Here is a 21,485-nt window from a genome sequence, read left to right on the forward strand (position 1 = left end):
CTTTGGCCGTTCAAAATGCTTGAAGCAGCTCCAGAAGAAGCAGGACCCGTAGAGGAGGTATGGGAAGGGCTGGGAGCGGGATGTTGGCCACCGCATTAGGGCAAAAACTCCGGCTCCGGGTTTTTGCTGCAGCTGCCTCGGGAAGGCTCCGGCTCCGCTGAGCAGACTCCGGCGCCCGGTTTTGCTCGCGTCCGCCGCTGCCGTGTGCGGGCGGAGGAGGCTCCGGCTCCGTCCGTTGGACGGGCGGGGATCCGGTGCCGGGTTTTGGCCGGGCCGGCCGGGGAAGTTGCCGAAGTTGGCCCGCGAGTGCCGGGCCCGCGGCGCGTCCTTCCTGCGGGCGGGCCGGTGCATGATGGAAGCAGCATGGCTGCGCACCTCTCCCTGACACAGGTACCTCCAACGGGCTCCCTCCGCCGCCGCGCTCCGGGGCCTGGCGCCTCCCGTGTGCGGTACGGGGGGGTCCGGGACAGGAGCGGGGCCTGGCGCTGAGCCCCTCCTGCGCCGCTGAGGGGGGTGTTGGGGCCGTCTGGATGCCGCTGGGGAGTGGCTCGGCGCTCCCCGGAGGGCCCCGCGGCGGGGCGGCTTTGTGTGCCCGCCGCCGCCCCTCAGCCCTGCCCCGCCGCGGTAACGGCCGCTGTCAGGTGGCGGTGGGGGCTGCGGTGTGTCTGAGGGACGGGCAGCCGCGACCCTGTGCCGTGAAACCGGATCCCACCCGGGGCAGGTGCCGGTGCCCGGGGCTGAGGGGGCAGCGCGGCCGGGGAGCGGCCTCCCGGGGGGGGCAGCGCGCTGAGGTCTGTAGCCGCGGCCGGTCTTTTGTCTCATAAAGGTATAGGGCGCCTGCTTTAACAACAGCAGAAAACAGAACGTGCCTCGTCAATTCGGAGGCAGGTGGCGAGCTGGGAGGCGGGAGAGAGAGTGCTGGCCGCGGCTCTGAAAGGCGATAGCTGCGGGTCAGGTAGCCGTGCCGCGGCCGGTGCCAGCGCGGCCTCTCGGCGCTCCGCAGCCGGCAGCAGGACAGAAGCAGGGTCCGGAGACAGAGGTGTCAGCGCTGTAACGGGCGGTGTGCGAGAGGGTAGCTTGGGAGAGCGTAAATTCAGGTTTAAACTCCGAAGATACTCTCTGAAGTCATTTTAGCTTGTGTTTGGTGGGCCCCGTGGTGTGGGGACCCCGGTTTTGTATACTGCCTATACAGGTGCCTAACAGAGAAGAGTTCTGCAGGTGATGGTCTCAAAACTCGGAGAATCTTTGCTCTGTTTCATGCTCAGGTGATCCCACTTTGCTGGAACCTTTGTGTCTTTTTTGTGACAGTAGTAGAATCACTTCATACAACTTACTCTAGTTAGAATGTTCTATTCTACACACTACTGTAGTGTAGTTAGGGTTGCATCTTACTCACCAGAGAGCCGACACCGAATAAACTGTGCTTTATGGTACTTTTCTGTTTCATTTAGCAGTGACATGAGAAATTTGCATTCCTAGCCTGAGGTGGGCCTGTTGGTGCACACGCTCCTGGCTTGGGGTGCTTCAATCTGATGCTCAGTTGCCATGTTTACTGTAAACTGGTAAATAAGTGTGAATCACTTAAGCACATAGAAGTGAACTTCAGAAGTTGGCTGCAAGGCTACTCAGTTTGTGTTACTCACTTATCTAGTTGATTTTTGAGGAAATCATCAGTTATTTCAAGGAAAGAAACGACAGTTCAGTGAAACAGTGAGGTCCCTTCCAACCTGGTGTTCTGTGGTTTTAGTGGAGAAAATAGCTGTGTCTTTACAGGTGTAAAGATACATAGGTGTGGAATATAGTGCCTTCTATGAGAGCTTGCTTTGGTATTAAAAAGCCTTAGCTTAGCCTTTTCTGTGTCTCTTTTTCAACAGTCTTCATGCAAAAGGCAAGTTTAAAACATCTCCTTACTGAAGAGAGAAAAGAAGTTTTTATAGACCAGCAGCCTGATTTGTGGTGGTCTAAAGGCATGGGCTGTTCTGGCTCTGTCTGGGGAGAGGGCAGCAGTGTCTCCTCTGGTGTGTTCTATAGCAAGACAGTATTGCTAGAGGCTGTGCAGTCCTTTCATTGCAGGATTTATTTACTTTGTTGGTCACATGGCAGTGGAACTAAATACAAATGCGATAATGTTGACAGAAGCAGAAAAATCACCACAATCCTTAAAACCATTGTGCCTGCAGTGTGCATCAGTGCTTAGATTGAGGAAACTGTTGTTGTTGACCACTTGTGTGGGGATCTCCTTTCTGTTTGGTTAGGGTTTTGTTTGTGTTTTTCTTCTTGCACTGCATAAAAATCATCTTGATCAAGCAAGCATAAAGGTGATTACTGCAATGTGGGTTCTAATTTCTGGAATTTCAGGGTTATGAAAAGTCACAACAAATTAAGTGTTCTAAATGTGTGTAGATGAGTATGAGGAAGTGAAAATACCACTGTAGGGGGTGGGGGATACGGTTGCTGGCTGCAGTGAGGTCAGTTACTAAAACAAGCAATGAAAAGCACACAGATCAGTACTTTCTGCTGCAGACCCTGTGCAGAGAATAAGAGGCGTATTGACCTGCAGCAAAGCTCATGACTGTGTCAGGTTTCTTTTCCCCTTCCCATGTTTGGTTTGACTTTGGTGATTGAACATGGATGGGAAGTGGGTTGTTTCCACATGGGGCTGGGGTATTTTCAGATGACTTTGCAGCTGCAATGTCTGAGAGCTGGACATCCTTTATTTGACCATCAAAGCTGTTTAAGTAATGGGAAACTTTTGGGTGCCGATTGTGTTCTGTTGGCTAAAGAGTAACAATATTTCAGGGCCATGCAGATGTAGTGAAATTTATGATACCCACGACACTTATTTGCAAACCAATGGTGATTATCTCATCCTCATCCCCCCCAGTTTAGCCATGATCTGAAGTATATTTTACCTCCCCATTTTGAACCCATTCCACAACATCTTGTTGCCTCTTGCATTTGCTCAGTCAGCGTCATTGTCTGAGCATAGCTGTGAATTTGATATGGAGCTTCTAAGGAAACTCCTACCATGTGAATGTTTTGTTGTGGTTGCCTTTAGTTTGGAAACAAGCTAGCAACATCAGTGAGAAGGAAGGGCTCCTGTCTCACCGACAGTTGTTGGAAAACTGAAGTTAAGCTATAGGCAACGTGAAGAGTTGTATTTTTGATCTTTCAAGGATGATTGTTAATCTGCCCTATTTCATTTAGGGCATTTAGGGAATTTAGGGAGGGCGAAAAGCAAAGATGCGGAAAATTCATGTTGAAAGTGAGGAAGATCTGCTTGTTGAAAGCTGGTGTAATACTGGCACTCAAAAACTCCTTGAAAACTGAACATGTGGTTTATTCTGAAAACCCCCTGTGTGATGGGGGGAAGGCCTGTAGAGAAATGTTCAGGGAGAACAGGAAGGTAACTTCTTGTGTTTGTCTTCCTGATGTCATAGAAGGCTTTTTGTGGAAAATGTGGTCGCTGTCTTGTTTACTGTAGTAGGTCATAACTGCTTTAAAACAAAGTCATGTAATACCAGTTTGTATCCCCATTAGTTGCAAGTCTCAATTTATAACTTCAGTGTTGTGTCACAGGGTCGTGTTGAAGGGAAGCTCAAATGTTACTACTAGGCTAAGCTAGATAGATACCTAATGCATGTATTACCAGGGTTAATGTCTTGTTACTAGAATACATAGGATTTAAGTATTTAGGATAGGAGTGATGCTCTCATAGTAGTATGTATGTTATATTTAGTGTAGAACCAGAGTTTTTGAGTTCCCGAGACCAGTTTGCCATGTAAATGACAAAACGGTAAAATTAAGATTTGAATTTGTCCTTCTTACTGGAGTGAGAGATCTGTTGTTCCTCTTTCTGTCTTCCATGAAAGAGGAAGAAGAGTATGCAGGTGTGTGTTTAAACTTGCTTATAGAGGCAGCTGACTGCTAAACATAGAACTTCACCATTTTGGACTGATAATTGTATCAACCATGTTAGAGAGTGGCTGCATCTAGAGGGGCAGTGGAGATCCTCTTTCATATTACACAGCCTTTGTTCAGTACTGATTAGAAGATGGTGGAGCTTTCCTGTAGTGATTTGAAAATTCAATCGAACCATTCTCAATTATGCAGTGACAGACATTTACACAGAGAGGAAGTCAGCAGAGTTTTTGTGCATGCTTCAGCTGTCAGTGGGAATGAAAGTGCTGGATTTAGAAGTGTGTGGTAATATTTGTGCATAAATTTATAGTAAATATTTTCTTTACTTTTGTTACTGCTGCAGGAGATGTGCTTGGTTATATAGTGGAAAGCTTTGCCATGAAAACACTTCAGATAAGAGAGTAAAGCAATAGGGGAAAAAGAGACAAGCTGATTATTGTTTAGAAAGGGCATTGTAAGAAAACCAGCTACCCTTAAGCTTACCTGATTTTTAGCTGGCTGACTGTGGGAAGAACATTTACAACCAGATGGTGTTGTTTGGCCTGGAAACTCAAAATTAATCCTGTATCTTTGCATCATGCTAGGATACAGTACTTCGGATTTTCATCAAGATAGACTTGCTTGTTTCTCCTGTTTCTTATTTGGGTTGGAGGGGAAAACTACTTTGTTTTTCTCAATGGACAGCTTGTTTGTTTGTTTTAAAACCTTTTTGTGGGAAGGAAGACTGTGGGTGGATGGCGTGGACAGACTGGTAGTGGTATCTTACTACACCTAAATGCAAGTGTGCCAGAGGGGTGAAAACATGGGGTTATAAAGGCTTGACTGACAACAGAAGATTTAAAAGAAGCGTGTCCCTGAAGGTGTTTTTATTTCCTAGGTTAGTATTCTAATGTTCATAGGTTTGTAACAAAGGTGGTAATTGCTGGATCGGATGTTGCTCTTATGAAGCAATACGTTATGATGATTCCATTTAAAAGTTTATTTCTATTTTTGTATGCTGTTGAATCTGACCTTTTCTCCTTCCCTCCTTTTTGCATTGAAAACGAGTGGAATTTCCTCTCTGCAATTAGTTGTTAGAAATCCCATGAAAAGAATTCTGCCGGGTAGATTCTACCCCGGCACTTTGAAAGATGTTGAGCAGTACTTTTCTTCTGATCCCAGAAGAATATTTGTGTCTGTTGTTTTATTTGAGGTATCCTTGAAGGAAAACCAAGTCTGTTACTAGTAAGATAGCCTACAAAACATTTTTACTACTATTACTCTTGTTGGCGTCACAGGAAATTCCAGTTACTGCAGTGATACTGGTGTTAAACTGAATATTGGAAACGCCAGTGAAATAAATAAGAATTATTGGCTTATGCTCTAGGTACTGAATGAAAAGATTGTTTTCCACTTAGTGTTTTCATTGCAGGACTTCAACACAATGTTTCCTGTCCAGGAGTGACAACGATCAGTTTGGCTGTAATAATGAAACATTTGGCTGAACAAAGAGTGATATTGGGCAAGAGGGATGATGTGTGAAGACTGATACTTTCAGTGCTGGCCAACTCTGTTCTAGTCTTCTGCTTATGGCTTAAATTTGATTCTGTGCCTGTACTTTTACATCATACTGAACTAATACTTAGTAAGATACTTGAATGTTTAGGAGAACTGGCCCTCTAGGCTGGATTTCAAAGTGTAGCTGAATATAGGATGCTTTGGAGCATGCTGGAAAGTGATGGGAAATGTGCCATTGGTTTTATGGTAGTCAGAGGTCTGACAAAACTTTGACTATGTTTCATCAGGCTATTTTAAGTGATGTGGGAAAGCCTGCTTAGTTGATGGCTGAGATACTGAAAGTCTTTGGGTACCAGAGCAAGGTTAAGCTATATAAATGGAGGTATTGGATTGAATACCACTGATGGTTTGGCAGCATATGTAATTTTTAATGTCTGGCTATGTGAGAAGTATTTCCTACCCACCTCCCAACAAAGAAAAAGTCTGCTCCCCCAAGAAAGCCCCCCCAAACCCCCCCAAAACAGCTAGAGAATCAGTAATGCCATGTGGCCCTTAGCGGAAACGGAGTGTCACTGTGGCAGTGTACTTGCTGAATAAGCAGATGTCAGGGTCTCAGTGAAAGTTCTCCTGTCATTTCTAGCTGTGCTCTGTAATTTATCTTTCAGGGTGTTTTGGTGATCCTGCACTCTTTTCTAGTTAAAAGGATCACACTAAACCCCTGATTTCTACCAGCCAACCATTCCCTCTTAGCATTCTTTGATAATTGGCACCTATGAACATGTAAGTGCTTAGCCAAAAGAGCAACTGTGTTAGCTGTTTGCTATAGAAAAATGTATGTAGTCTTATTTAAGCTGCCACCATTTGTGTGCACTATAGAAAGTGTTTTCTACAACTATGATTGATGACATCTAGAATACTGTTAGTTTCCATATTTCAATACAAACTGCTAAATTTTAAAGCTGAAGAAGCTACCTTGCTGGATTCAGGTTATACAAAGGTCTGTAAATCCTGGGGTTTAAGATCATATTTCTTTTAAGGGGAGAATTCTGATTTTGGATGATATTTAAAGTTAAGTGGTTTAGGGTTTTTTTTCAGTGTTGTGTGTTACTGTATTATGCTCAGCTGTTGCAGCTGGGTTTATGAGGGCAACACATTGTGATAATCTAGTGTTAACCTCTGCATAAATGCATGGGGTCATGCACACAGTCTTTGGTTCAGGCACCATGCACTTCATCAAACCAGTATCTGATTTTTGTGCCTGATTGTATCTCTGGGAAAAGGGGAAAACCTAACAGTACTGGAGCTAAATGATCTTTAAAGGTCCTTTCCAACCCCAACCATTCTGTGATGCTATGAATACATCTCTTGGGCAAGCCAAGATCTTAAGTTTTGCATGGTTCCAGGCCTTGGGCCTTTTTAGAGCTGCTAAGAATGGTTTAAAAATAAATTGATGAAGGGACCAAGAAGCTGTTTTATCTTTGTCCACCTAAGTTTAGGTAAGCACTGAATGTCTGGTAGGTGGCAGTGGATTAAGGCAGACGCTATCTCTGGCAAGGATTCAGGTTGCAAAAGCCAAAGTTTAAATATTACTCTCTCTTAATTTGGTACCAATGCTGTGGATTTAGTTGTGAATCCATGAGCTAACTTGAATATCAGGAAATTTTATAGACTGGTTGTATAGGGCACTAAATTCTAAAGAATGATGCAGGGATAGTAAAATAAAATAATACTGCTTTGCACTCATCAGGGAACACTTCCTAGCCTGTGTCGTTTCAGGTTTCTTTTTTTGCCTATAGATGATCTTGCTTAAGAACTCATTTCACACTGCCTAACCTGGTGACCTGATAGCAATCTGATAGTGGTTACTATCACTGGCTTCAAAACAAGAAGTTAGTCTTCTAAAGGTTACAGCATGAAGAGCTCTCATCATCCTCATCATTTTACAGAATAAATAGAATTATATGAGTGCTTAATGTTTCTTTGAGGAGCAGTAAAGTGTTTTATGTGTTTATTTATTCAGAGAGGAACAATTGAAATATGGATTATTGTTAATTATGGTTAATTTTCTCTCACTCTTTCTCTTTTACAGCTATCGAGTGCAAATCCTGTGTATGAGAAATTCTATCGACAGGTATGAATGTTCTTGAGAGAACAAACTTTATTTTGTATTTAAACCAAAGAATATTCTTTACCTATGGACTTCAGAATGGCCAGCTGTGTGTAAACAGTAAAAGTTCAAGGAAAATTACTCAGCTTTAAAATATATTTGTATAGTAACTAACACTTGGGTCTGAATTATATCAGTAAGAGTTTTACATTGACTGTAAGATGACTAATTTGCTAGGGAGCTGCGAGGTATGTATGACATACCTCACTTTACAGTTAGACTGTTAGCTGTTTGAATGGAGTAAATCCTTTCATAATACTGTATTGATGTGGTCTTTGATCCTTTTCACAAGCAAAGCTGAATTTCTTATGTTTGTAGTGCAGTTAGAGTCATGTAAGACTTGCATCTCTGAGAATACCCAGCAATAGTGAGATTTGGATAGAAGGCCCGTCAATGCCAAAAGAACACATGTAGTTCTTGCAGCTTCACTCAACAGATACAAGTCTTTTGACTTTATAATATAAAAATAAAATTATATATAAATAATACAAAGTTTATGCATCACCTGTTTTGTCTTTAGGCCCTGCAAAAATAAGGTGTATTCATTGCTATAAATACAGCTTTTTTGAAAACTGACTGTTTCATCTATAATAGCAATTCCATAATAGGAATATTTTGTATCATGTGCATAACATTTGTATTATTGTACAAACATAGATAACATGAAAACTTCCAGGGAAATGTAAACTGAGTGAATGGCTGTATAAAACAATTAAAAAGATTTTTTTTTTGATAGAAAGACCTGATGAGTCTGTAAAAAAAAACCAACCTTGTATGAGTGTATTTTCCTTTGTGTGACTGTAATGTTCCTGTCTGTCTGTCCTAAGGCAGGGTATAATGTATATGACACCTTTGTTTAGGAACTTCTGGGCATCAACATTGGAATGTGAGCTTTTCTACTGGGGGAGAGAAGACCATGACTTCTATCCAGCTCTAATTTTGAATTGTGCTTAGAGGACTAGTCCCATTATCAAGTGCCTAAACCAGCAGTTTTATCAAAGTTACTCAAAGTGTATAAACCTATAATGCCTGAGAAGTTAGAGCTTTCTATTTTACTTTGACAGGGGTTTTCTCCACTACAGGAGAGGAGCAGATTTGAAATTGCTAAATGAGAAGCGAGTTTACCTTAATCTAAACTTGGATTGCTCCTGAAGGCTAAAGGAGATAGTAAAACCCTCACAAAGGTTTTCTTCAGTGATGCACAAACCCACTGTCTATATCTGGGCATTAGATTAAAAGCCTTAGGGAATCCCGTATTATGTGGAACATTATAAAATCACAAGAAAAGGCAAGGAACTAATTTTTTTGTACCTTAGGTTTCCTAGCTCAATACTACTGACTATCACTGTCATGTATGATCTTTGGCACGTGCTTGTCTCTTCCTCCTGACTGCAATTGCTAAACCACTGAAGTGTGAAGCAGAAAGCTGGATAAACTGAATTTTAGCACAAATGTGTTACTGGTTCCTAAGTCCCTTAGCACCTTGCATTCATTAGAATATGTAGCCTAGTGAAACTGGAGCACTATTTGTTCTCCAGAAGTCTCAGCTATATACATGAACATGATGTTACTGTTCATGAGGTTGTGCCAAAGGATTTGCTTTCCAGAGGATTAGTTTTCTGAGTTGCTCAGCCAAACTCTTTTCTGCAAGCATTTGTCCTAAAGAATAACTTTCAAATGTACTGTGTCTGAAGCCTTTCAGTTGCATTGGATAACTTTTTCCTTCCCTCCCTGAGACAAGGAGATATCAACTTTAAGAATAAAAATGTTAGAAAGACATTTCTGACCTTGTCTTGTGGTGCTGGTAGAGCATGTTTTTTATTCTTTTATACCAGAAGCACTTAGAACATTCCATGCAATTTGAGAATAAATCCGTCACCTGAAATAACTCCGATGCATAGAACACTTCCAGTTCTATCACAAAGTAATTCATCTGGCATAATGTGTCGTTAAATGGGTTTAAATCCTGGGCGTTATACTTGGAATGTGATTGAAATCAACCTTTCAACCTTTCAGGCCACCAAATTGGTCAGGCAGGATTTCTCCTTAGTGAAGCCCTGCTGGCTGTCACCAAGCACCTTGTTGTTTTTCATGTGCCCTAGCATGCCTTCCAAGAAAATCTGCTCCCAGATTTTGCCAGGCACAGAGGTGAGGCTGACTGGTCTGTAATTCCCTGGGTCATCCATTTTCCCCTTCTTGAAAATGGGAGTTATATTTCCCTTTTTCCAGTCGTCAGGAACTTCACCTGTCTGCCATGATTTTTCAAATATGATGGCCAGTGGCTTTGCAATTTCATTCACCAGCTCCTTCAGGACCTGCAGATGGATATCATCAGGGCCCATGGACTTGTGTACGCTCAGGTCCTTAAGATGGTCTCAAACCAGATCCTCTCCTACAGTGGGCCTAAGGTCTTCATTCTCACAGTCCCTGCATCTGCCTTCCAAGACTTGGGTGGTGTGATCGCAGCATTTGCCAGTGGAGACTGAGGCAAAGAAGTCATTAAGAGCCTCAGCCTTCTCCAAATTGAGGGTAGCCAATTTTCCCAATAGCTTCTGGAGGGGGCCCACGTTGTCTCTAGTCTGTCTTTTATTTGCAATGTAACTATAGGATTCCCTCCTGTTATCTTCCACATCCCTAGCCATGTTTAATTCTAAGTGAGCCTTAGCTTTCCTAACCTGATCCCTAGCTTACCCTAGTCCCTTAGATTCATTCTCCACAGTCTTTCACTAGCTAGTACTACTAAGTCCATCTCTGGGAGCTGTTTGCTTCGGGCAGCTTCTGTGTGTTGCACCTGTGAACATGGAAGATTGGTCTTACATTCCAAACAAGCTATTGAATATAGCCTTTTTTTAAACACAAATCTATGAGACTGTAAATGATGCAATGCAGCATCATCATCATCACCTAGTGTTTTGCCTTTCTGTTCTGTCTGAAGCACTAGTTTTCACTAGGCATTCTCAGGCTGCTTCCAAGCCATGATGACTCTGTTCAGCAAGTGCTCAGAAAGCATTGATCTTCAAAAGTGCACACTGGGAAATCTGATGGTAGCATCACATTACTCTTTCTGTGCAAGTACTTCGGTTTTGCATGCATGCTCATTTATTTGCACAATTTCAGTTTTGGTTCTTTCTTTTCTCTCCAGGAAGTATGGAAAGTAATTGACCTCTCTTGCTTCTTTCCTGTCCTTTGAAATGTTTATGTCACGAACTACAGTTTCAGGTCATCTCAGCTGATCATAGATGGGAAGACTATTTTTGAAGACAATATTATATGTATTTTTATGTATAATATATAACATACTTGATCTCTAGATCTTGTAGGACAAACGATGGTACATGTCTGATCCAGTAAACCTGACAGGTTGAATTCATTAGGTACCCTTAGTCCTCTTATACTCTGTCCTTTTTAGGCATCCTCTTGCAACCATAAGGTCCCCAAGACTCACAGCTTTTCCTCTATTTCCCTTGTGCTGATGTAACTTTAACTGCTTGCTTCTTCCACTTGAAGGTATAACTGAGGTAATGTTTTCACTTAGGATCTTGAATAATGATTATATTAATGATCTCCCCATTAATCTAGGTAGAAATTCATGCTGGTTGATATTCTGCTCAAACTGTCATGAAATTTTTTGTTGCGCAAATAAGTTTCACTTGAGGGAGTAAGCATTTCCCTTTCTAGGGTGGTTGGAGGTATCTTCAAGCAAAGCCTTGTTTTTCAGAACATACCAGAAGTGAATTTCTAGCTGGACAATTAAATGTAATCAAACTCTGGGGCTTCTCTGTCCTTACAAATCAAATGCTTTGCAGGCATCAGTGAGAAAATCCTGTGATTATAAAGGGCTAACTAGATAGGTTCAGATGATGGTCTAATGTGAATAAGCTTCCCTGTCTGCTATGTAACTTGAGAAATTCTTGGGGCTTTGTCTATACTTGAAACATACTACTCGAGACTTTGAAATCCAGGCATAATCAATGCTTACAACCTTACAGCTGTGGACATTTGATTGTTTGCTTATGTATCAGTGAGTTTTCCTCAATTTTCAAGTGGAATTAATCTAAATCTTTATTGCTGACCTATAAGAGTGTCTTGTGCTGGGGTGCCAGCTTGTGACTTGGGAGACCTGGGTTACCTTCCTTGCTTTCTGTCCCAGACTGGGTCATCTAGGCAAAATTCTTACCTACCTGGGTCTTAGTTGTGTACAGAATATGGGAATAATAGTGTATTTTTCTGGAACACTGTAAAACATATGAGAGTGTGAAGGATGCTTAGATACATATGCATAATATATCTTAAATCTGTTAGTGGTAGTTTAAGCTATCAATTTCCAAAGCTTGTCTATTGATATTTAATCTGAAGCAGCTAGCTCAAAATGTCTTCATTCTAATATAACATGATTTTTGATGAAAGGGAGCTTTTATTGTAATATTTAATAAACATTTATTGAATATTTAAATTACTCTTCAGAAGTCTGAAGATTGGTCTGAAACTGATGATGTTAACTTGAGCATTTTTTCTTTGCTAGCTTTTTGAGAGCATACATGAAAGAGATGGCATCAATTCAAAAGGCAGATTGTCATGTGAGGGATTTTTTTATCCCCCCCAGGTTGATTCTGCTAATGCTGGAAGAGTGTTGGCTTCAGATGCAGCTGTTTTCTTGAAAAAGTCTGGATTGACAGATTTGGTACTTGGAAAGGTATTTAATGGCAATCATGTAATTATCTTGTCTCTTGCTTCAGTTAGTAACCTGTGTAAATTAAAATGCTTAGTGGTACTAAAAGGATATGTGATTTTTCCCTAATGTGTTTTCAGTTGTGCTGTCTAATAGTCTCCAACTTCATTAGCCTTGCTTGTTCTACTACGTATGTAGGTGGTAGTGGAAAATAAAACTGCTTAAATGTGTCACAAGTGAGTGCTATCATGAAAGTCAAGACCTGAACTTTGATCCAAGAATGTATTGTTAAATGGACTGGGAAGTTGCCAGTTTCCTCTCAGTGCTGTGGAACACTTTGTGTTTATTGTTTTTTAGATTTGGGACCTAGCTGATACTGATGGCAAAGGTATCCTGAGCAAACAGGTATGATTATTTATGTGATGTATGAGGTTACTCTAACATTAGCAAGCCTTGAAATAAGATAAAACAGGTTTTCTAACTGATTTTTTCAGATTTTTCTAATTGTATCTAGCTATGTTCTTCCTATTTCAGTGTAAGCTACAAGAAGTTAAGCAGCCTTCAGCTGCTTCATCAGTTTTTCTTCAAGTCATAAAATGAACTTCTGTGTAGTTGTGCAGTACAATATGCTGAGAAGTTATTTAAGGGTTAATGTAGTGCATTTACTAAAAAGGTGACTTTCTTCTTAATCTTGGAAGAAATTTAATGCAGAAATTAAAATCCTAGTTTCAAAACTCTTAATTATCTAATTTTAGTGGACATCAGTATGTTCTGTTTGGAGTTGTTCTTCCAAAGCTGTAATGATGAACGGGCATGGCAGTCACACTGGAGTATCAGTGCCATGGGAAAGCTCTATGTACTCTCATGTTTGGTTTGAGGTATAGTTACTTTAATAACAACCTTTGGAGAGTGAGCTGCTTTCATCCCATGGTAGGAGAAGGAGGAGCTGGAAACATCTACCAAACATTTTTTTTCCCAGATTTCCTCTGATTGCTTTTTCTCATGTGCTATATCTTTGTCTTCCTTGTCCATCAACTGCCACCTTTGGGATCAACTCAGTTCCTCCAAGATGAACAGATGAACTTTAAATTTTCACTGCTCTGCCATAGAACCTGCTGAGTTTTAAGAACTAACTACACTAGCCAGGAACTTACTAAATCCTTGGAGCTAGGAAGTACAAACTTTGCCTCACTGGGTGAATTCAGTAGTTGCTGACTGCTGCTTTGTGTCACTTTCTGATCTCCTTTGAACCCATTTGCAACACTTTGTATATATAGCAGTACTAGAAAAACTCTTAATTCTTCTGAAATTTTAATATTTTCATATAATAAATCCTTTCAAATTTAATTTCTCCTCTAGGAATTTTTTGTGGCTTTACGACTTGTAGCATGTGCACAGAATGGATTGGATGTTTCCCTGAGTAGTCTTAATTTGCCTGTTCCTCCACCAAGATTTGTAAGATTTCTTTTTTAATTGAACATATCAACTCATTAATAAGAGCTGCTTTTAAGTGAACAATTGGGAAGCTTTGGTATAAATACCAAGCACTTCTGACAGTAGGGCCCTATTGCCCTACAACAGGGGACAATTAAGCCATGTCGAATAAGAATAAGGTGCTATATATTCTAATGGGGATTTGGATATAAAGTTGTGTATAATTTGACTACACATATGGCATTTGTTCTATTAGTGTTGTCCTTAATGGAAGAAACATGTTAAATTTCTTACTCTGAATTTTGGTATCCTTAATTAAGGTATGAATGAATAAAATGCAGTTCTGTGAAGGAGCACCTTTACAAATATGGCAGTGGTTTTGCAAGGTCAGAACCATGTCTTTTTTAATGTGTTTGGGTTTTTGCCTGTTTTTCCTTAGACCGATACCAGTAGTCCTTTGCTACTCAGTGGAACAACACCAAGTGATGTACCATGGGCTGTTAAGGTAAACTAGAGATTGGGCTGTTACCTAGAACTCTGATGTGGTTTTTCAGAAAACATAAGTCTAAGAAAAATATAATGCTGCTTGTAGCTATAACTGGTAAAGTATGATAACTTACCGTTCGTGTCAAATCTGTAATTAGGCTGGTAGACCTAATTTGATAAAAACACTTGACCATTGGGAAATCTCTTAATGTTTAGAAATTTTGCAGGAAAAAGGGGAATAGTTATTTGAAGCCATGCAAGTAATAGAAGAATAAATCTCACTGGATTTTAGATGAGTCTCTAGCTGATTTAGAAATAATACCTTTTTCATACTGTCTTTTAGGCATCAGGAAATGCAATGTATGTGTGTTTCATAGAATCATAGAATAGTTAGGGTTGGAAAGGACCTTAAGATCATCCAATTCCAACCCCCTGCCATGGGCAGGGACACCTCACACTAAACCATGTCACCCAAGGCTTTGTCCAACCTGACCTTGAACACTGCCAGGGATGGAGCATTCACAATCTCCCTGGGCAACCCATTCCAGTACCTCACCACCTTTACAGTACAGAATTTCTTCCTTATATCCAATCTAAACTTCCCCTGTTAAAGTTTCAACCCATTACCCCTTGTCCTGTCACTACAGTCCCTAATGAAGAGTCCCTCCTCAGCATCCCTGTAGGCCCCCTTCAGATACTGGAAGGCTGCTATGAGGTCTCCACGCAGCCTTCTCTTCTCCAGGCTGAACAGCCCCAACTTTCTCAGCCTGTCTTCATACAGGAGGTGCTCCAGTCCCCTGGTCACCCTCGTGCCAACCAACTAAAGCAAAAAGTTAATAATTTTGAACTAACAGCTGCTTCTTAGGCTATGAGTGTGACTGTTGCCACGAGTAATATTTTTCTTCTGCCCCTCAGCTGGAAGACAAAGCCAAGTATGATGCTATTTTTGACAGCCTAAATCCTGTGAATGGATTGTTGTCGGGTGACAAAGTGAAGCCTGTACTCCTTAACTCAAAACTGCCTGTGGATATTTTGGGACGAGTAAGACCACCTTCCTATTAATTGTTATTTCACAAATAGTAACTGTAGTGCATTCAGCAATATCAATTCTTCAAATAGAAGGTTTGTAGGAATGAGCCTAACTATTAAATACTCTCTCGTGGAGTGGCCACATGTGTAACTACTAAACTGTAAAAAAGTATATAAAATACTCTTTTGATACTTTGATAGATTGCCTCTTACTACAGTTTATCAGTTATGTGTACTCTTTAAGACTTGGTTTAGCGCAGCATGCCGTTAGCGCGCTCTGTCTCCAGTTTAAATATCTCTCTTCTTTTGCATGATCTATGTGAATGTATGTTGCTCAGGGAAAACTTCTGCTGTTAATCTTAATAGAACTTAGGTTATGGTGGAGGGAGACCGTCCATATTTGGTTTTAATGAGGTTCTAAATAGGAAACTGCTGCAGTTCAGACAATCATCCCTATATTCTGCTTTTTCTTGGTAGGTGTGGGAATTGAGTGATATTGACCGTGATGGAATGTTGGATCGAGATGAGTTTGCAGTTGTAAGTATCTTTTTCCTGTTGGGGTTTTGAAAGCCTAATGACTGTGATTTAAAATAGATGTGTTGTATATTAATTTTTGACTGTTTGTGTGGTTCGTTTATTGCCTTTAGTCAGAGACCTTAATCAAGTTTTAGTACTATTTAATGTTTCTGTCAGTTTGAATGTCTGTCAATACACAGCAATAATTTCCTTTGTGGGCTAAATGAGCCATTAAGAACCTGTGATGTGTGTCCCATGTGAGACTGTTTTCACTGAGGAGGTTTTACCTTCACCTTCAGTGTTTATGTAAAAAGAAAATTAATACCTGTTTAATTGCCAAGAATTGATGTTATGGGCAACGTCAAAACTTGCTTTGTTTCTTCATAATATAAATGTGATTAATTTACCTTTTCCTGCTGTCATGTATATTTTTGAGAAAGGATAAAAGTGTAAAAATGGTTTTGCTTGACTATTGTTCTAGTCATTTTCAAGCTTCTTTATGCTTCAGTTGCTTTTGAAAGCAAGTAATTTAAGAGCCTAGTAGTTAATTGTCACTATATTTGATTTCCTGTGTTTATGTTGTAATTCTTCAGATTTCCACCTTTGAAATCAGAGGATTGATATGCTGCAGGGAAACTTCTGAACTATAATACTTTAGAGATTATCAATTTAATTTATAGTATCTTTAAAATGCAGTTCTATGTGTTGAACAACAGTCATAATACCATCATGTAGTGGATATATATATATAGTACTACTATATATTCAAAACATACCACTACAATAAAGGAATAGATGCTAAGTAGAGTGATTCCTGGAGAAATGGTCAATATATTAAAAATAAGTGTATGAGGTGTTTTCTCAAATAAAATTCCACAAGTGGTGGTACAAGCTTGGTAGTATTTAGATGAACTTTAGTGTTCTAAAATATATTGAGCTGCATTTACTAAGCACTCTGCCTCAAAAGAAAGGAGTAATGAAAAACACAGGTTAGAAGGCAAGAACCTGCAATTCAGTAGAGGAGGGCTTGTAAAGGAGAAACAATGAAAAAAAGCTACAGAGTTATTTCTTAACTGTTCTTTTAATTTCTCTCTCTATATACGCTTGTTATATATTTACATGCACACGCCTTGTTTTCTATTTAGGCCATGTTTTTGGTGTACTGTGCTTTGGAGAAAGAACCAGTGCCAATGTCCTTGCCTGCAGCTTTGGTGCCACCATCAAAGAGGAAACCTGTTAGTGTTCCAGGAACAATGCCATTAATTCCATCTTCAACATCTACCAAAGAGTCTCATCAGTCCTTGCCACCTGTAGGCATTTTGGCTGCCAAAACACCATTAACACAGGTATAGTCTGAAGTTAGGTGGGGTTAGATGACTTCTGTTCTTATACTGTGCATTGGAGACTGCCTGTATGAAGAGTCTTGACACAGGTTTTTAGTTTCCTTCTTGTCTGGTTGATGAATTTTAAGAGGCAGATGGGAAGACCAGGTGGCATGAAATTTATCTCGTTCTGCATTTTCTGGATGTCTTCAGATATAAACAGTTGCGTAAAACAACGTTATTTAGTAAGGAATTTAAAGATAATTTTCAAAGGAATTATTTCAAGGTGTCAAGCTCAACCCCAAGTTATAATATTAAGAAAATGGTTTAAAAATGTAGTATTTGTACATATATGCAGAACATAAATCTCTGGCTGAAAACTGATTTGAATATGGACAAGGTTTTAAAACCAGTTGTGACAGGCACATATGTGCAGTTGTGTGTGTGTGCATGCATGCATGCATGCAGTTTGAAGAGGACATTATTGAAAGAGGAAAAGATAAGTACAAGCAGTGGGAAAAAGAAACAAAAGGTCTGGCATATCCACCTAAACACATGAGATTTGGTATTTGTTCTGAATGTGATTATTAATGAGTTTGATGCCTCCCACCCTGCTGAGCATCTTATTTAATCCTGGTCATTTCAGAGTCCAGAATTTGGAAAGATGTCTTTCCAGGTAGATTGTAATTTGTTCTATTCAGTATAAGAAAAACTTGAGAAAGTGATCTAAGTTAAGAACTGTAGCACATAATGCATAAGGTGCTGCTTTCACATTTGAGTAATCGATAACTAACTGGAGGTGCCAGGGTTTTCATCTGGCAGTTTACTTGACTGATGGTAAGTCTTTCTGTATGTGTTACAAAGCAGTGCCATTCTGGGTGAGTGTCTCAATGTGTGTTTTGTGTACAGCACCATTTGGGATTCATCTGTTGAATGTCCTTGTATGCTGAAACTAATTAGCATTCATAAGCATGCACTTGAAACCACTTTCACTCAAAAACCAAGCCAAACATTTTTATTAGACCTTAGTGTTTGGAAAAATTGCTGAAGAAAATGTTTTCAATTTCTATCTTTACCTTGATTGGAGGTAAATTCTACAATTTAAAATGTGCCAACTGTTAAAAGTCTGGCTTGAGCAGACCAGCTGTCTAAAGCTGTCCAGCTGTGGAAAGAGAAATAGAATTGATAGAGCCAGACAGTAAGCAGGACTGTGACTGAGCACAGTGATGAGGGCACAACCCCATGCTGGGAGGAGATCTGGGCTTCAGGGAATGCTTTTAATGCCCAGGCAAAGAGGCAGATTAGTACCAGCCAGACTTGGTGCTTCACTCATGTAAATACTTTGCTTCTGCTTTTGGACTTGATTGTGGATGTCTGATTTGGAGGATAACACTGGTTCATGAACCTAGGCACTGATATAACTTTCTAAATCTGTGTTGTAGTCCTTGACTTATGTAACCCTGAAAGGAACTGTCTGAAAAGAGACCTGCCTATATCTCAGCACTGTGGGTTTGATTTCTTTTTTTCCCCTCATATCCCCACCCCCTTCAGTGGGTTGTGTCGCCTGCAGACAAAATTAAGTATGATGAGATCTTTCTGAAAACTGACAAGGACATGGATGGGTTTGTGTCAGGTGTGGAAGCCAAAGAACTATTCTTGAAGACAGGACTGCCTTCTGCTCTTCTTGCACAGATCTGGTAGGTTTTTTTTCCCCATGACAGCTGTTTAGATGATGCCGTGGTTCTCGCTCCTTCCTAGCACTTAAGGAAAAGTGCTATGTTGACATTTCTGGGAAGTGTAAGTTGGGTTTTTTTATGTAATAGCATGGCCTTTGTATAAATAGTGATAACTTACTTCATTCTACTTTGGGACAGAAATGGGGGGGAAATGAGTTTATGCTGTTCATCCTATCTTAGAGGAGGAGATAAAGCACCTAAACACAGATTGTTACAAATACTGCTGTTGAGCTAAACTTGTGTATTTAAAGCATTGTAGTGTTGCTGTGTATCTAAACTTTGATACTGTCCATATACTGGTAAAGAGAATTATCTGTATAAAATTCTCAGCATGTGAAACTTACTGCCCATCTCAGTCTATAACTTACTCATCTGTCACTGCAGATTGTAGTGATACACTGCTCTTTTAATTCTTGCCCCACTATAAGCTGTCCTAGGGCACTCTTGATAGGAAAAGCTTTCCAAGGTATGGTTAACACAGCCTCTAATTTAGGAGAATTTAGGTAGACTCATATTGGCTGTGGAAAGTTTGTAGTTCTTTAATTTAGAAGGCACCTCAGTTACAGGTACTCAGGGTGGTGTTAGTGACTTATGGCCCTGATTCTGCCTTTCACCAGATCAGAACTTACTGTAACAGAGCTGTGGACTTTAGCATGCAAAAAGAAAGTGGCTGTGTATGTTTGAGTAGTGTTTCCTGTTTATTACCATGCTTTACTTCTATATTGCATTATTTTAGAAGTGATACGCACCAGTAATTTTGACATGTTAAAATGACGAGTACAATAAACAAGGTTGTACCTGCAGAAATGAGGGTTTGATTTATTTAATGTGCGTCTCTGTGCAGGTCTCTCTGTGACATGAAGGGCTGTGGAAAGCTGTCAAAGGAACAGTTTGCTTTGGCTTTCTATTTAATTAATCAGAAGTTAACAAAGGGCATTGATCCGCCTCAGGCTCTGACTCCAGAGATGATCCCGCCTTCAGACAGGGGTGTCAGTTTACAGAAGGTAAGGATGGGTTTGGCATTTTTAGTATCCATCTCAAACAAAGAATGTTAATTTAAAAGGCCTCACAAAAAGCATCTCAAATACTGGCTTATCTTAAATTTATCATAATATCAGGAACAAAACAAGTCTTGGGTGCAAAGACTTGACAAAAACCTGTTCCATCCATGTTTCAAATTGGAGCTGTCATTTATTATGCCTGCCAACCAAGCAGAGATCTTATGTTGGGGAAAGCATTAATTTCTTTTTTGAAAGAATAATCCTTCTACTGCCTATCTAAAGAAATTTTAGGTTGCATCTGAAATAACACTCCCAAGTTCAGTGTTTTTCTCCTAATGTATTCATGGTTACTTCTTTTCATATTGATCTTCTCGAAGAAGTCTGGAAACAATGTGAACTAAATAAAGTTTAGAACTATGTAGTCAAAGTTTAAAAAGCAAATGCTCCTCCATCTTATACTTCACACTTTAAACGTCTTCATGGTCTGTTGACTACCATCTATCTTAATCCAGCAGTAGACTGTACCTCAAGCAGTTCAAGCTGTATTTATCAGAATGGTAGAGCTCGTCACAAATTCTTACCTGTTTTACACATCATGAAGTCTGATGTGAGTTACCTTTTCTTGGTTGTGCAAAACATTGCCCTAATTCTACAACTTTCTTAAACAGAATGAAAAATTCCTACCTGGAAAAAAAGATGAAACTCAAAATTTGGCACTACTTTTTTGAGTTTCTGTAGCTGGTATCTAATTCCTTTTTACATTCTGTTTTTAAAAAGTAATTGCTTTATTTGCAACTCTACTAATCTTTTTTGTATGTTTGCTTTCCTTTCTATGTCTCTTTTCTAGTTTGGACTGTTTTTTCCATTCTGCACCACTCTGCTTTTCATCCTTATTATTCTGTCAGTTTGTTAACTCTGCTTTCTCAAGGTTAGAGAATCTTTGCTTTTCTAATATTTACTGTCTGTTGGTTTAATGCTGAACATCCTTCTAAGACTCTTACATGTTCATTGCAATAGCACAGCACTTCTCTGAAGTGTCACAGTACCTTGCAATCTTGAATTATTGCTGATTTCCAGTGTTGTTCATCTGGCAGAACTCCAAGGTTCTTCCTTGGACGCAGACCTCTGTGTCTGTTACCTTTTGGTAATACTTGCTGCTTATCCTAATGCTGCATCTTACCCTGTTGAAATGACTGAGGAAGTGGTGACAGAGCAGTAGGCCAAGGTAATAGTTTGCAGTTGTCATTTACTGATTATATTACATAAAATTTAGTGATCAGAACATTTTAGACGAGATCAGTGTTGGTTACTGCTCTTCTGTGTGTGTGAATTGTTTTAATAGAACTCTCAAGGATGTTAGTGTGCTGTTTTGTGTGTTTTTTGCATTAACATAAATGATAAAAATATGAATATTGTGAAAGAAAGTAAGTTAGCTTTAGTTAGGTTTGTAAATTGTCACCAAGAATTTATTTTACTAGATTGAGCTGAACCTTCGGCTTATTTTGAGCTTTTCAAAAGAGATGTTGTCTTGTTGATACGAAATAACCTGCTTGTCCAAGATTATTGTTTGAGAATTGAACTCAAAGGATAAAAGCAATAGACAGAAATAGGCTTTTTGCTGGTTTTCTTGAAGTGGCATGGCTTACACTGGGGGGGGACAAGACCCAGACTTACCCCCAAAACCCCACCTTAGGCTTCATCTTCTGC

General features: G+C 40.0%; 1 protein-coding gene across 2 annotated transcripts in view; it reads left to right on the plus strand.

The window, feature by feature from the left end:
* Positions 1-243: 243 nt before the first annotated feature.
* Positions 244-21,485, plus strand: part of EPS15 (epidermal growth factor receptor pathway substrate 15) — a 52,726-nt gene continuing 31,484 nt past the window's right edge. Inside the window, exons 1-11 of one of the 2 annotated variants that reach the window (XM_031050725.2) lie at positions 244-390; positions 7,508-7,549; positions 12,189-12,278; positions 12,612-12,659; positions 13,614-13,709; positions 14,128-14,193; positions 15,090-15,215; positions 15,681-15,740; positions 16,865-17,065; positions 18,593-18,738; positions 19,622-19,781. In XM_031050725.2, coding sequence (XP_030906585.1) covers positions 364-390; positions 7,508-7,549; positions 12,189-12,278; positions 12,612-12,659; positions 13,614-13,709; positions 14,128-14,193; positions 15,090-15,215; positions 15,681-15,740; positions 16,865-17,065; positions 18,593-18,738; positions 19,622-19,781 — 1,062 coding nt within the window. In that variant the 5' untranslated portion in view covers positions 244-363. The remainder of the gene's footprint in view (positions 391-7,507; positions 7,550-12,188; positions 12,279-12,611; positions 12,660-13,613; positions 13,710-14,127; positions 14,194-15,089; positions 15,216-15,680; positions 15,741-16,864; positions 17,066-18,592; positions 18,739-19,621; positions 19,782-21,485) is intronic. The other variant, XM_005151118.3, reaches the window with a different exon arrangement.

This window comes from Melopsittacus undulatus, chromosome 6, assembly GCF_012275295.1.
Source record: "Melopsittacus undulatus isolate bMelUnd1 chromosome 6, bMelUnd1.mat.Z, whole genome shotgun sequence".
Taxonomy (NCBI): domain Eukaryota; kingdom Metazoa; phylum Chordata; class Aves; order Psittaciformes; family Psittaculidae; genus Melopsittacus; species Melopsittacus undulatus.